General features: G+C 41.9%; 1 protein-coding gene across 3 annotated transcripts in view; it reads left to right on the top strand.

Moving 5' to 3' along the window:
- kiaa0586 (KIAA0586 ortholog) overlaps window positions 1-15,824 on the top strand; it is a 419,966-nt gene that overhangs the window by 182,649 nt on the left and 221,493 nt on the right. For all 3 annotated transcript variants that reach the window (XM_067991527.1, XM_067991529.1, XM_067991528.1), the window contains 2 exons: window positions 1,439-1,477; window positions 1,626-1,697. In XM_067991527.1, the coding sequence (XP_067847628.1) occupies window positions 1,439-1,477; window positions 1,626-1,697 (111 nt within the window). The remainder of the gene's footprint in view (window positions 1-1,438; window positions 1,478-1,625; window positions 1,698-15,824) is intronic.

The raw sequence follows: 15,824 nt of genomic DNA, 5'->3' as shown, positions 1-15,824 counted from the left end.
CATAAAATTGGGGGGAAAAGCACCATTTCTAAGCTATGAATAGATTGGTGGGTAGGTATGAGGGAGTTGCAAAGTAGTAATAAAATCAAGGGTTTGATAACATCTCATATATAATGTAACCTTAAATTTCCAGTAAAAAAGCCACCTCAGACCTCTTATAGTATGATGTCAGCGAATGTACATTACAAACATTTTGAGGTAATGCATGGTATTAATCACATACATCATTGGTGTTATTTTTTTCCAGCAAGACATTTAGTCATTCACAGCCATTATTAATACATCACTGTTAAATTAGCTTTGCAGAATAAAGGGTGTGAATGTCTTTGGCAGAGTCTTCCTCCCTTAACACTCTTGAGGTGTCAGTTTGTTCAGTTTGCAATGAATCTGGTTATGGACCAGATTGTGTTGATTCATTATAATTCTGGCACAATATTTTTCCTGCAAATATGTTTAATTATGTCAGTATGAAAAATTGTATTCAAAGATATTGGAAATTTGCAACACAAGTCAAGCTTAAGTTCTATTATACAACATGTTTACATAATCAAATATGTCAATATCATCTTATATATTATCACAAGAAAATCGGTTGCAAAAAGATAAAATTGTAAAACCCTTGTTTGGATATTTTGAGATTACAGACCCTTCCTGAACCCAGCAACACTCTGTTGTGAAGTTTAAGGATTTGTAATGTTAATTAGTTAGACGTTTCTACAAAAGGAATTCTTTAAAGACTTTCCTTAAAGACTTAAGTGAAATTGTTACGGTAACCTGTAAGAGATTATTCTATTAATAAGCTGAAAATCATGAATTTGTGTTTCATATATAAAAATCATTATACTGAATTTGGTTTTGTAATCTGAAATTTGCTTTAAGATCAGAGCAATAATAAATGCCTCTAAGATACCACAGTGGAAACTAAAAGTATTGAGTGCCTTGATTACATCATTGAATTTGGCCTGGTATCAAACTCATCTCTTGAATACATGAAGCAAATTTGGTAGAAATCCATGAAATATTTCTAAAGTCATCACATTTCAAGACAGATGGAAATGCTAATTGTGATAGCTGCTTACTGCTACTGAGTAGTGAATAGGAAATGGTTTCTGTTTATTTTTCGAGGTTAAAGGGAGACTATGTTGTAAAGACAGCAACCCATTCGTTGTAAGGAGCTTGAACTGTCCTATGACTTACTTCTTTTCAGTGCTAGAATTGTAAGCAGAGATTGAGGTTTATTGTAGATATTTGAATTTTGTGTTTGGATGCCAGTGACTTAATTGCAAGAGCCAGGAATTTAGAATGACTACGCTGTATTATCTGTAGTCTAACTGATCTCTGTCCTTTTTTTTGTTAAATTCAGAAGCTGATAGGTTGAGTGATGAAAAATGATTCTTTTTTACAGAAGATTTAACAGTAATCATGCAATCTCTTTCAGGAGGCCGAGCACTGGCAATCTCGCATGCAAGACATTAAGGTTTGCCTTTTGATTTGTCTTAAAATGTTCACGATATGTTCAGCCGTTTGGTAGCACATTCGGACAGGAATAAAAATCACAAAAAAAGGTCATAAGATATGGCCGTGCTTTACTTATTTTTTCTCTTGCTTCCCTTTCTCTTAAATAGAGTGTGAGTGCCAATCAGAGCAAGAGCAACAGCCACAAGCCTATTGACTCGCCACCTCTCCAGCATCATCTGGTGAGTTGCCATGGAAATAACTACCCTGTTCATCTCCACTATATGTTCAGTCCTGATTTTTTTCCCCCCTGAGGTTTGTCACATTTCATATTGGTAGTTCTCCAGTACATTTTAGTTTCTCTGTGCCATGTGAAGCACTATAAAATTACATTTAAGAATTCTCATGATAGCTTTTTAACACTTACACTGTGCACCATCTCCATCTTCAGCATTCAGCTGTAAACACAATACCACTTGCTTTAAGGAGTGCACCTCTCACCACTGGTAACCTGCACTTTACAATAGTGCACCTCACTAATGTAAACTGCAGTAATTTTTAAAAATAAAACAAGCAATCTGTTTTGTTCTCTTTGACAATTTTCCCCTCTTCTAAAGGCTTTGACTGTTTGATGGGGTACAGTTCCACATGTACTAGTCACCTTCCAGTTTCTAAACCTTGACAGTGAATGCCAGCAGGCTATTTAACTGCAGGGGCATCACAGCCGAGTCTGATCCTGCCTTCATCGACTGTCCACACACAAGTATTTCCAGCAAGGGTCACTGGACCAGTTATTTACTGACTTGGATTTCAAGGACACAATGTGAAGGAATTATATTTTTGTTTTAATAGATTTAAATGCTTCTTAATCAGAGATAGACTTAATGTGAAGCTGAGGATCCTGAAAAGTCCATAGTATGGTGCAGTCTGGACTATCTGTAGACATATGTGTGTTGACAGTCACAGATTCGTCTTGTGGAAATCAAAAAATATATAATATACTGGTATTTTATGTGGGCATAAAATTATAGTTATATCCAAATTTTTAAAAATGCAGAATTTATAGAAATTTATAATGGCAGTTTTGTACAACTGTACCACAAAATCTTTGTTTGCCAGAGGAGTGGCAGGAATGTATGGTAAGGGTACCAATCTTTGTATTCACTATCATGTTTCTTGACAGAAAAATCTGTAAGCTGCTAAAACTATAAGGATGACATTGCTGATTTTGGTCCCAATGGCGACTGTGCCATAATTATCCAAAATGTAGGATTGAAGTCTTGCCTTTTCTGAATAAAGTTAAAATTGAGGAAAATACAGTAATGTACAGTAATTTTATTCATTAGGGCCAAATGTCAAATATAGGAATTAGGAGTTAGCTTGCTTGCAAATAACTCCATGGGAGTTGACTTCGAGCAGGCCAGGCAGACATTATAGTTTTACAATGTGGTGCCAGCACTGCGGAGCAGATGCACACAGTTCTGCTTACAGATATTATAAATTAAACCTGCAGCAACAAAAATGTATGCTTTCTGCACCATACGGCTGAGTCCAAAATCCTATGCAAAAGTTTCAGTGCTGCTTGTGAAATGAAGAGAATAATACCATAGGGGAAGATTTCTTTTGTGTGCCAAGTGTCGCAAAACCGTTTATAAAGAACAGGTTTAAGATTTTGTTATACACAGTGCACGGGAAAAAAACCTTCCCCCTCCTGACTATGGCCAAACACACACATCTGGTTCAAAATGGAAAAGTGTGATGGTTTTTCCTGCTAGTTCAAAATTAAAATTAAGGGGTCAATTTTTGGATGGCCGATCGGGTGTGTTCGTGGCGGGGGTGGGGGGGCTCCTAAAATTGGGGATTCCCGGAGCAGGTCCGGAGCCCGGCTCCAACCCGCCCACTTCCGGGTTCCCCAAAGACCCGAATCGGTGCGCACGCAGCCTCCACATGCGGGACTCCCACCAGCAATCAAAGCCGGCGGGATCCCACTTAAGATCATTATCTGGGTCCTTGAGGTCGTTTACAGAGCTCATTAGTTGGAGATTTTAGGAGGATTCGGATTTTGGACCACCCAGAGCGTGTTTCCCATGCTGGGGAAAACACTCCCTGTTTAAACAGACGTGTTGCAGCCAGCAGCCAGTGGCAGCTGCAAAGGTCCATTTAACAGGTGCGGGGTAAACCCTCATTCATTGCAGCAGGGCACTCTGTCACCTCTAACAAAGTTTTGCCTGCCACACCATTGTCTCCACACTCCAAATTATTAAATCATACCCTAAACTCTGCTGTCCAAACACATTTACCTACTTTGTGGACCCCCTCACACTCACACCGTCAGGATGTGGTGGTGGTGGGGGGGGGGGGTCCATTGCTGCATTCATCACTTCATTGGAGGACGAGCAACATCACCCGCCTCGCCAGGCATGTCGTCCACCTCTGCCACGTGGAGCTACACAACACAGTGCTGCGCAACAGGCACCTGCACAAAGTAGTCGTGCAACTACACATACACCCACTGTAGAGTGACCCAATGGGTGGCATCAAGGGTGTTCGTGGAGAGTCTCATGAAAGGGCATTATTGCACAAGCCAGTCAAGAATGGCCAAGACGTGGCAATCGGAGTGACAATATAATACGTAATGTGAGTTGATCAGAAATCAAATATAAGTTTAAAAACTATGACAAACCCTCAAACACCCTTGTGTATCCCCTTCATGCTCACGACACGTTTTGCCTTAACGCTTCCTACTACACATATGTGATGCATGCCCTGTGGCTGCAGCACAGGTAGTGGCAGGTGTGGTGAGGCTGACTGTGAAAGAGATGCATCAGAGGGTGAATATGAGATAGAGCCATGAGATTGTATGAGGATTGGGTTGAGTGTTAGTGGTGAGTAAGTGCAGGTAAGATGAGGATGAGCTTTGAGTGGGTGTGAGGGGTGATGTGACAGAGTAGTGTTGGCAGTGCAGAAGGAGATGTTGGGTGGGGGCGGTGATGTGGCAGACGGAGTGTAGGGGAATGAGTAAGTGTACTCACTTCGGCTGACCTACTTGGGTCATTGAAGCGCCTCCTGCACTGTATGCAGGTGTGAGATACGTGGATGGTGCTGGTGACCTCCTTTGCCACCTCGAGCCAGGCCTTTGTGGTGACAGAGGCAGGCCACTTCCTCCCGTCTGCCGGGGAGAAGATCTCTGTCCTCCCCCTCCTCCTCACCCTATCCAGTAGGACCTGGAGTGAGGCATCATTAAACCTGGGAGCAGCCTTCCCCCTGGGCTGCTCCATGCTGTAATTTTGGCTCTTTTCTGCAGCATCAATCAGCGGAGGACTGCCCCTTTAAATAGGGCTCCTCCAGCTGACAACCTATGATGCGGGTGCGCAGTCTGCCCACCGTGCAGCTTTCCAGAGCAAAACTTGGAAGCCAAGGTAAGTGGCTTCAGTTTACTTACAATCTTGTGGGGAACCCACCGATTTTACAGGGCGGGTTACCCACGCGCCCAGTCGACCCATTGCTGGCAACCCGCCTCCCTCCTAATATCGGGCCCCAAGAAACAGGAGTTACTATTAATCTGAGGCAATAAAACTGGTTGGTTGAAAACGATGTGCAAATGAAAAGAAGATGAAATAAACTTTTCATACCATTCTCACAAAATGCTTCATGATTGTATCTCTGCTTCCAATAACAATCAGCAGCCATTTCCTCACCTTGAATATTATCAAGTGCACTCAAGTATAACAAAAATCTTTACTAGGAGAAAAGAAAGATTATGGGGTACAAACCCAAATAAATTGTCTCAGTTTGCAAGGCTGCAGAATTTCTCAGTCTTGAAAATAACAAAGGAGCAAGTAGGTGTTGATGTTCCCATGGGCTCCTAAATCCCTTTAATCTTTTGACATCTTTAATTGGCTCCCAAAAAGGGGGAGGGATTAGAAGTGCAGTACAAGAACCATAAAACTGCTAGGCAGCTATCCCTCGATGTGATTTTATCATCAGCCTGATGAATCATAGAAAGTTACAGCACAGAAGGAGGCCATTCAGCCCATCGTGTCCATGCCGGCCGAAAAAGAGCTATCCAGCTTAATCCCACTTTCCAGCACTTGGTCCATAGCCCTATAGGTTACGGCACATCAAGTGCTCATCTGAGTACTTTTTAAATGAGTTGGGGGTTTCTGCCTCTATCACCTTGTGAGTTCCAGACCCCCACCACCCTCTGGGTGATAAAATTTCTCTTCAGCTCCTGTCTAATCCTTCTGCCAATTACTTTAAATCTATGCCCCCTAGTCACTGACCCCTCTGCGAAGGGAACTAGGTCCTCCCTATCCACTCTATCTAGTCCTGTCATAATTTTATATACCTCAATTAAAATCTCCCCTCAGCTTCCTCTGTTCCAAGGAAAATAGCCCCAGCCTATCAAATCTTTCCTCTTAGCTAAAATTCTCCAGTCCTGGCAACATTCTGTACCTTCTCTAGTGCAATCACATCTTTCCTGTAATGTGGTGACCAGAACTGTACGCAGTACTCTAGCTGTGGCCTAACTCGTGTTTTATACAGTTCTAGCATAACCTCCCTTCTCTTTTATTCTATGCCTCGGCTAATAAAGGAAAGTATCGCATGTGCCTTTTTAACTACCTTATCTACCTGTTCTGCTACCTTCAGGGATCTGTGGACATGCACTCCAAGGTCCCTTTGTTCCTCTATACCTCTCAGTATCCTCCCATTTATTGTGTATTCCCTTGCCTTGTTTGCCCTCCCCAAATGCATTAGGCTGAGGTTGTCAGCTGAAATAGCCTAGTTTGAACATCCTCCATACTCTGCTATAGTAACAGCTTGCAGGATATATTGGCCTATGCTTTGTTGAGTTTTTCCTGCGTTGCATAATCAAAATTGTGCACCAAATTTTATTGCTATAGTTACTTGGTTATAGTTACAGTTGATTCTATTTTGTTGTATCCTCATCTGTGAAGTTACTAGTTAGGTAGCAAATAGCTTCATAAATTAAGATGAAAGATTAACTATTCCTCTCTGGGCCCCCACTGGGTGCTGAACAGACACAGTGTACTAGTGGAACACTGCAGAGAGAAGAGTGTGTTGAATTTCTATGTCTCCCAGTGCAGGCTACCTCCCTGGAAGGATTTTGCACTGGAATTGAAGGGCAGCAACAGGATTGAAGCTGCAGTCCTGGAGAGTAGCAGCCAGAAGGCCTCAAGGTCCAAAGATTGCCCTACTGAGGGAAATAAATACATTTTTCAATCTATTGGGGTGTTTCCACATACCCTGGCACAAGCCCCACCACCAGCTTTCTTTGGGCATCCTCCATTCAGATGCCCCAGGGAACACACAGAGGAAAGTGAGGCAGGAGCCAAGGAACATCCCCTCCCATTTCATTACGCATTGCTTTGCCTGCGCCTACTGCAAGCACAGGCCTAGTTGCATTGCTTTGTAGGAGCCCTGGAAATACAGGGGCAGCATAATGGGGTGGGAGACCTCGTCTAATGGCTCTCTATCCCTATTTTCTGTTTGCTGCACCTGGAAATTAAGCACTTGCCAGAATGAATGAAGAGAAAAAATTGTCCCTTTATTTTCCTCCCATAATGAACCAGACAGCTAAGTACCAAGCAAGTTTTCTTACTCCTAAACAATGTGCAAGAATCACCAAAATAACACATAGCAAATGAAAATCATAAAATCCTGGTGATTAATATCCATGCTTCCCAGCATAAGTAAAGTTATCCTATAATTTAATAGAACATTCTTGCTTGTGCTAAGGAGCATGGTGAAGAGCTAGAGCCATCTTGATTGGCATACAGCAATGTTACATTGTGCTTCTAAGTCTGAATTTTGTCACATCGAACTCAGACCGACATAGGTTTCAAAGAACACAGCAAAAAAGTACGATTAATATTGTGCATTAATTGCTAGGTTGGTGCTTATGGCAAGTTTGGTAACAGCGGCTAATGATGATGGTTGCATGTTAGAATTGATAGATAGACCGACCTCACTATTTTACTCTATAAACTAATATAATGTCTTTGTTAACTTTTCTACTTCTCGTAAGTCTATCTTCCTGCCATTCAGTATATGTTAGAATTTCCTTATTTTGTACTTTTCAAGCTTTTGTAAATTCACTTTCAGTAACAATTCATTTTTCAATTAAAATTTTGGGGGGTGAATTGTGTTCCCTTTCATTTTGGTATATACTGTGTGGTGTTTCCACAATCAAGGAAAGTCAAATTACAGTTTTTTTTAACATTTCAGTCAGTATTCGGTCATAATGCAATTTTGTGCAGTGTCTACCCTCCAATAAATACCATAATTGATTAGAATATATGAAGGGAAAAAAAGTTGTCTGCCACTTGGCCTTTTAAAATTATGATGTAGTAAATACTATCATGAATGCTGAAGGTGGCAATTTAGTTATATACATATCCTAGATTCTACTACTTACAGACTTCAACCAACAGCAACAACTTGCATTTATATAGTGCCTTTAACATACAAAATGACTAAAGGCACTTCACATATGTGTAAGGAAAAAAATGAATGTCAAGCCAAAGAAAGTAATATTAGGAGGATTGATCAATAGCTTGGTCAAAGAGGTGCATTTTAAGGAGAAGAGTAAGGTGGAGAAGCAGAGCGGTCGAGGGACGGAATTCCAGAATGTGGGGCTAGGCAGCTGAAGCCATGGCTGCCAGTGCTGGGGTAGAGGGGATGGCGGGGGATATACAAGGCCAGATTCAGATGAACAGAGAGTTCAGGTCAGTTGTAGGGGAGGAGGAGGTTAAAGAGAAAGGGAGGGGTGAGGCTATGGAGGGACCTGGAGCCAATATAGGTCAGAGAAGACAGTGGTGATGAGCAAGCAGGACTTGATAGAGGATAGGATATGGGCAACATAGTTTTGGATAAGCTGAAGTTTACGGAGGGGAGAGGATGGGAGGTTAGCCAGGAAATGAGTGGAGATGACAAAGGTATAGATGAAGGTTTCAGCAGGAGATGGGGTGGAGGCAGGCAGTGTTATAGAGGTGGAAGTAGGCGATTATGCGATAGAAAGTGTATGCGGTCAGAAGCTCATCTTGGGGTTGAACAGGACATTGAGGTTGTGAACACTCTGGTTCAGCTTGCAATAGTGGCTGGGGAGGGGGATGGAGTCGGTGGTAAGGATACAGAGTTTGTGATGGGGGCCAAAGAAATGGCTTTGGTCTTCCCAGTGTTTAGCTGGGAGGAATTACAGCTCCTCCAAAACTGGATATTGGACAATCAATCTGACACCACAGAGGCAGTGAAGGGGTTGGGAGAGGTGGTGGAGAAGGTGGAATTGGATATTGTCAGTGTACATGTCAAGGACAGATCCTTGGGGAACATACGTGGTGACTGTGTGGGGTGAGAAGAAAAGCCATTACTTGAGCTGCTCTGGCTGTGATCAAATAGGTAAGACGGCAGTCCAACTGAGCCGGTCAATGGAGGAGAGGTGTTGGAAGATCACACCAAAGGCTGCAGAGGGGCTGAGGAAGGATAATGCACTACAGTCATAAAGAATATTGCTCGTGACGTTGGTTAGCAGTGTTTCTGTGCTATGGGAGGATCGGGCAAAAACCTGATTGGAGGGATTCAATTGGAAGAATTGTGGGAGAGGTAAAAGAACTGAGGTGAGTGTTCATGTTTACAAGAGCTGCTTGGTTAGGAGACAGTCATCTGAGTTGAGTGTCTGCTAAATAAATATGTTTCAATTTAAAAAGCTATAATTTAAATTTTGTACAGCTAAATTTTTCCAAACATGTTTTGAAATCAAGTGATGAGAACTGATATCTGTGAAAAGTTTCATTGCTGCGGGATGCTATATTGACACAGTAATTCTTTGTGACAGACAGAGGAGTAAACGCAAACAATCCGATTACTCTACTCTTTAGAGGAACCTCAGCACAATGCAGTTATATGTTGGTGCTTCACCTATGCAAGAGACAGGGTGCTTCATGATTGGCAGAAACATTTGTGTTTTTGAGCTGATGAATGAGCCTAATACACATTTCTAAATAAGGTTTAATCTTCATGCATCAGTAATGTGTTATCTGTAATAGCATAAAAGATACCATTCGATTTCTTTGTAACTTTCTTCATGGGAGGATTTTTGATATGCTTTCCCCGTTCCTGTAATATTGTGCCTTTATTTACCTGGTTTAATATTCCCCCCTTCAAATCCAGGAACCTTGAAGAGTGAGGTTAACTGCTACTGAAGCAAATTATACACAATATCCACGGCTGTGTGCAATCTGGGAACAGTCATACACACTAATATGGCAAAACTGTATAATACCTTGTGCTTGCACTGGGCACAATTGGCAGAGTGGATGGGCTTTCTTGTCCAAATTCCTCCCTCCTTTTCTCTTTCTTGGGATGCTCCCACAACTCCACAACATCTCACCGATTTCCACCCTGGCTGTCATTAAACTTACCTCATGTATAAAGCCCAGTACCCGCTTCCTCAATCCTCTCTCAGTCCTGACCATCCAAATTCCGCTCCTCAGCCTCTTATAGCTATCAATCTATTTCTATCCTCTGGCACTATCTTACCTCCTTCAAAACTGCCATCATCACTCCTCCTAAAAAAAAAACACCCCCTCAGTCCCTTTGATCTCTCCAACAAACACCTCTTCCCCAATCTCTATGTAGTTGCCTCCCAACTACATTCCTTATTTGGCTTCCATCCAACCCAGAGAATTGAAACTGCACTTGTCAAAGTCACAAATGTGACTGTTTGGCTGTCCCTCTTCATTCTACTCACCTTCTATGTTGCCTTTGACATCCTCAACTAAGAGAAGAAAGAAAGAAAGACTTGCATTTATACGGCGCATTTCACAACCTCAGGGTGTCCCAAAGCGCTTTACAGCCAATTAGTAAATTTTTTTGAAGTGTAGTCACTGTAGGAAACATAGCAGCAAATTTGTGCACAGCAAGGTCCCACAAACAGCAATGAAATAAATGACCAGATAATCTGTTTTTCATGTGTTGGATTCCAGTGTATCTCTTAAGCAGTATACCCCTGAGCAAGTGCTCTCTATTGGTTCCACTCATACTCATAACAAAGACATTAAATCTCTTCCTTTTTGTTTAGAGCATGACAGGACTCCATCCTTGGCCCTTTTCTCATCATTTATGTTACCCCTCGATAACATCATATGGAAGCATGGGGTTAGCTAGATTTCTCTAAAGACTTCTTTCTCTGCCTCCATGTTCCATAAATTCTAACTCTTTTGGAATGTTGTGTCCCTCGTCCAAATAAATTCCAACATTCCCATCACCTGAGTCCTTGCCGCGTTGTGCTAGCTCCCTGCCTTCCAGTGAATTGACTTCAGGATTCTCATCTTCACTTTCAAATTCTTCCATGGTTTTGCCCTGCCATATCTCAGAAATCTCCTCCAACCCTGCGTCCGTCCCCACACTTACCTTCCACCCCTCTGACATTGGTTTATTCCTTGTTCCCCACACTGTCTACTTCACCATTGATGCCTGCACTTACAGGCACTTATGGCCCTGCCCTCTGAAACCCTTCCCAAATCCTTCTGCTCACCTCCCTACCTGCTTTTAAAAACTCTTCTTTTGACTGTGCCTTCGCTCCACACTCCAGCTCTGACTTTTTCTGTTTTCCTTCTTTCCCTCCTGTTCAGAATCCTCTATTTTTCACCACCTTTAAAGCACTTTGAGACATTCTAAACATGAGCACTATAGAAATGTAAGTTATTGTTGTTAATCTACTTGTCATACTGGTGTAAAACCATTGTTGTATGTCACAGCTGTTCAGAGTTTCTTTAAGGCATCTGAAGGCTTTTTGCAGGGGCTTTGCACCAGCATCTACTGCAGCTGTGGCTGAGGTGCCTGTTTTCCAAATCTGCGTACTATTTTATTGAATGTCCTTCAATAGGTTAATCCTCCCAAAGTCCTGCAACAAGTTTAGCTGAATTCCGAAAATAGAAATAAGAAAACAAATTTCAGTGTGGCATAAAATAATATTACTGTTTTTGCGATTGCATGTACTCTTGCACATGATTACTATTGTGTGCCAGACTGTAATATTGCACAGATATATTTTAATTTTGGTAAATCGTCTAAAGAACTATTCTGGACCAAGACCTATTCAGTACAGAGGAAATTTACTAACTCCAGAAAAATTCACTAGAATGAAGATCCCACTGTGCCAGTCTACAGCCTACCAGAATTCTATATTTTCTGAAGGCTTCCCAGCCCTGGTGCTCAACCTTCTGCTGGCAACCCTCTGTACTTGCAGTGATGTTTGTTCCGCCTGTAGTTCTACTGGGTTCAACTGTCTGAATCTTGAGTCCTGGATCTGTTGTCACTGCTGTTGCCTTCCTGATGAATTGAGGATTATCTGCCAATGACTGCAGCACTGAGAACAAATCAACCAGGCCTACAAAATTCACACATTTGAACTGAACAGGAGGAACAACCTACCTGAAGAACTGTGTGCTACCTTTTGAATCTACTGCAGCTAGGTCAAAACCATAACTAGCTGGTACATCAGATTCTTATATTTCCAAGGGTTTAATGAATATAATCTGTTCTATGAGAAATCAGTCTGCAAGACAGGGGTATTTACTCGGACGGTAGACAGCAGTTTCTATAACATATACACAAAAGCATGCCAATGGCCATTTGTGGAGTTTGACAAGTGCTGTCTGTATCAGGGCTATCCTGATTATTTATGTCATTGATTAATAGCCCAATGGTGTCTGTGATTGTTTATTATATGGGCATGCTTAGCGACTGTTTATTCAGGCGCATATGTTAATAATCAACCATACTGACTTGAGTGTTTTTTCCTTATATACTTAATGCAGTCAAAAGATTAAAAACCCATTCTCCCAGCTAAAAGATGTGGGAAGAAAGAGAGCCCATAAACTATGGAAAAAATACTCCATTTTTGTCACCCAAATATCATGGCAAAGAAAGCATTGCCTGAAGGAGGATGAGTCATTGGAATGTGAAACCTTTGGAAAATAAGCAGTTTCGATAGGTTAATGTTTGGTACAGTGAGGTCCATGTGCACAGTTCAATAAATGACCACAGATTGTAATGAAGTAACTACAATTAACCATATATTACTTTTCTAGTCGATGATGTTTAATTTGCCTGCAATATTTTGCTGACTGGTGAAGTAAAATCCATTTATTTCTCTCTCTTATGTCTCTACTATCATCTTTCTATTGTCTATGTATACATGCCAGTCCAGAAAACCATCAAAAGCTGTCCACCATCTTCTAAAAAGCTGACACAGCCTCTAAAAGCTGACAACTCAAGAATGATTATAAACCTATGCCATGTGAAAACAAGTAATTTCCTTCACTCTTATAAGCATATAAAAGCCTCAGTAGGCCAATGTTTGGTACAGTGAGGTCCATTTGCACAGTTCAATAAATGAACACAGGGAGAAATAAAAATATTGAAGACACAAAATTAGTTGTGAATTTCTAGAGTGTCCAGGGATAGGTTCCCTCGGAAAATTTTGAATTTTTAAATTAAATGTTGCATTCTGATTAATTTTAAGTAGTTTTATGCTTCAAAATTAAAATAAAGGTGACATTGGGATTTCTAACAGACCAAGCAGATCATCACTTCACCAAAATTTACCTAAATAGTCACTCTTCCATACCCAACCCTCCCACTCCAGTTCACAGAGGCACTCTACCCTCTCTGCACCCAGTTCACAAAAACACTAGTCCATACAATTCTCCACCCTTCCACAGAGACAACCCCTCCTCCAACCTTCCAAGTTCATACTGACACTGTTCTCCCTCCCCTCAGATAAACTGGTATGTTTCTCCCCCTCCAACTCAGTTCAAGCTTGTATTCTCCATTCATTACCTTCCCCCATTCAAATTAGCATAATTATTTTCCCCTTCCCTTTGTTCAAGTTGGCACTCTTCTTCCCCCATTGCCCAGTTTAAGCTGACATCCATTTCCCCTCCAAACCTATTCTGTTCATGTTGGCACTTTTTTCTTCCCATCCCAGTTCATGCTGGCACTTATATCCCCAACCCTCATTAAATGGTGGCATTCTCCCTCCCCACTCCCTGTCAGTTAATGCTGGTATTCTCCTTCCCTCATCCTAAAGCATCACTCCCAGTTTGTTAGTTCTTCCCTCCCCAAAGCACCATTCTCAACTTCTGCCTCCTTTCCCCTTAATTGCCATTTCATTTTTCCCACCGTCCCTCTCCTCTGAATGGCTAAGTGCTGCTGCTAATGGAATTGTAAACAGGGAGTCCTGTTCTTAAGAGAATTCCTACTCTCAATGTGCAGCAGCCAGAATTACTTCCATGCAGGACATGAAAAGGAGCAACCCTTCAGAGAAAAAGGCCTGGTAATGCTGATTTTTGTTGACTGGGTCCTCAAAATATTAGAATTTCATATTGAATTTGAGAATCCGAAACTAAGTTCTTAAATTTAAACAAAGCCAATTATGTAGGTATGAGGAGGGAGTTGGCTAAGATAGATTGGGAAATTGGATTAAAAGATATGACGATAGATAAGCAATGGCAAACATTTAAAGCACTCATAATTCTCAATGAATATACATTCCCTTAAGGAATAAAAACTCCACGGGAAAAGTGATCCAATCGTGGCTAACTAGAGAAGTTAAGGATAGTATTAGATTAAAAGGAGAAGCTTACAATGTAGCCAATAGACTAGTAAGCCCGAGGATTGGGAGGGTTTTAGAAATCAGCAAATGATGACCAAGAAATTGATAAAGATGAAGAAAATTGAATATGAGAGTTAAATATTAAAAATATAAAAAAAGATTATTTTTTTTTATTCGTTCACGGGATGTGGGCGTCGCTGGCAAGGCCGGCATTTATTGCCCATCCCTAATTGCCCTCGAGAAGGTGGTAGTGAGCCGCCTTCTTGAACCGCTGCAGTCCGTGTGGTGAAGGTTCTCCCACAGTGCTGTTAGGAAGGGAGTTCCAGGATTTTGACCCAGCGACAATGAAGGAACGGCGATATATTTCCAAGTCGGGATGGTGTGTGACTTGGAGGGGAACGTGCAGGTGGTGTTGTTCCCATGCGCCTGCTGCCCTTGTCCTTCGAGGTGGTAGAGGTCGCGGGTTTGGGAGGTGCTGTCGAAGAAGCCTTGGCGAGTTGCTGCAGTGCATCCTGTGGATGGTGCACACTGCAGCCACAGTGCGCCGGTGGTGAAGGGAGTGAATGTTTAGGGTGGTGGATGGGGTGCCAATCAAGCGGGCTGCTTTATCTTGGATGGTGTCGAGCTTCTTGAGTGTTGTTGGAGCTGCACTCATCCAGGCAAGTGGAGAGTATTCCATCACACTCCTGACTTGTGCCTTGTAGATGGTGGAAAGGCTTTGGGGAGTCAGGAGGTGAGTCACTCGCCGCAGAATACCCAGCCTCTGACCTGCTCTCGTAGCCACAGTATTTATGTGGCTGGTCCAGTTAAGTTTCTGGTCAATGGTGACCGCCAGGATGTTGATGGTGGGGGATTCGGCGATGGTAATGCCGTTGAATGTCAAGGGGAGGTGGTTAGACTCTCTCTTGTTGGAGATGGTCATTGCCTGGCACTTATCTGGCGCGAATGTTACTTGCCACTTATCAGCCCAAGCCTGGATGTTGTCCAGGCTTGGGCTTCTACAAGTTTGTAAAAAGGAAGAAATTAGCAAAAGTAAACATGGGTCCCTTAGAGGCAGAGACAGGAGAAATTATAATAGGGAATAAGGAAATGGCAGAGATTTTAAACCAATATTTTGTACTGTCTTCACAGTAGAAGACACAAAAAACATAAATACCGGAAATAGTGGGGAACCAATGAGAGTGAGGTACTTAAAGTAATTAAGATTAGTAAAAAAAAAAGGTACTGGAGAAATTAATGGGATTAAAAGATGACAAATCCTGTGGGCCTGGTGGCCTACATCCTAGGGTTCTGAAAGAGGTGGCTGCAGAGATAGTGGATGCATTGGTTTTGATCTTCCAACATTCCCTAGATTCTAGAACGGTCCCCGTGGATTGGAAGGTAGCAAATATAACCCGGCTATTCAAGAAAGGAGGGAGAGAGAAAACAGGGAATTACAGGCCTGCTGGCCTGATGTCAGTAATAGGGAAAATGCTAGAATCTATTAATAAGGACGTAGTAACAGGGCACTTTGCCTAATCATATTATGATTAGGCAGAGTCAACATGATTTTATGAAAGAGAAATTGTGTTTGACAAATCTATTAGAGTTTTTTGAGGGTGTAACTAGCAGGGTAGTTAAGGGGGAACCAGTGGATGTAGTATATTTGGATTTTCAAAAGGCATTTGATAAGCTGCCACACAAGAGGTTGTTACACAAGATTAGAGCTCATGGGATTGGGGGTAATAGA

The sequence above is a fragment of the Heptranchias perlo genome, chromosome 10 (assembly GCF_035084215.1).
Source record: "Heptranchias perlo isolate sHepPer1 chromosome 10, sHepPer1.hap1, whole genome shotgun sequence".
Taxonomy (NCBI): Eukaryota; Metazoa; Chordata; class Chondrichthyes; order Hexanchiformes; family Hexanchidae; genus Heptranchias; species Heptranchias perlo.
Note: the sequence above shows the minus strand (reverse complement) of the source record. Positions and strands in the feature narration are given on the sequence as shown.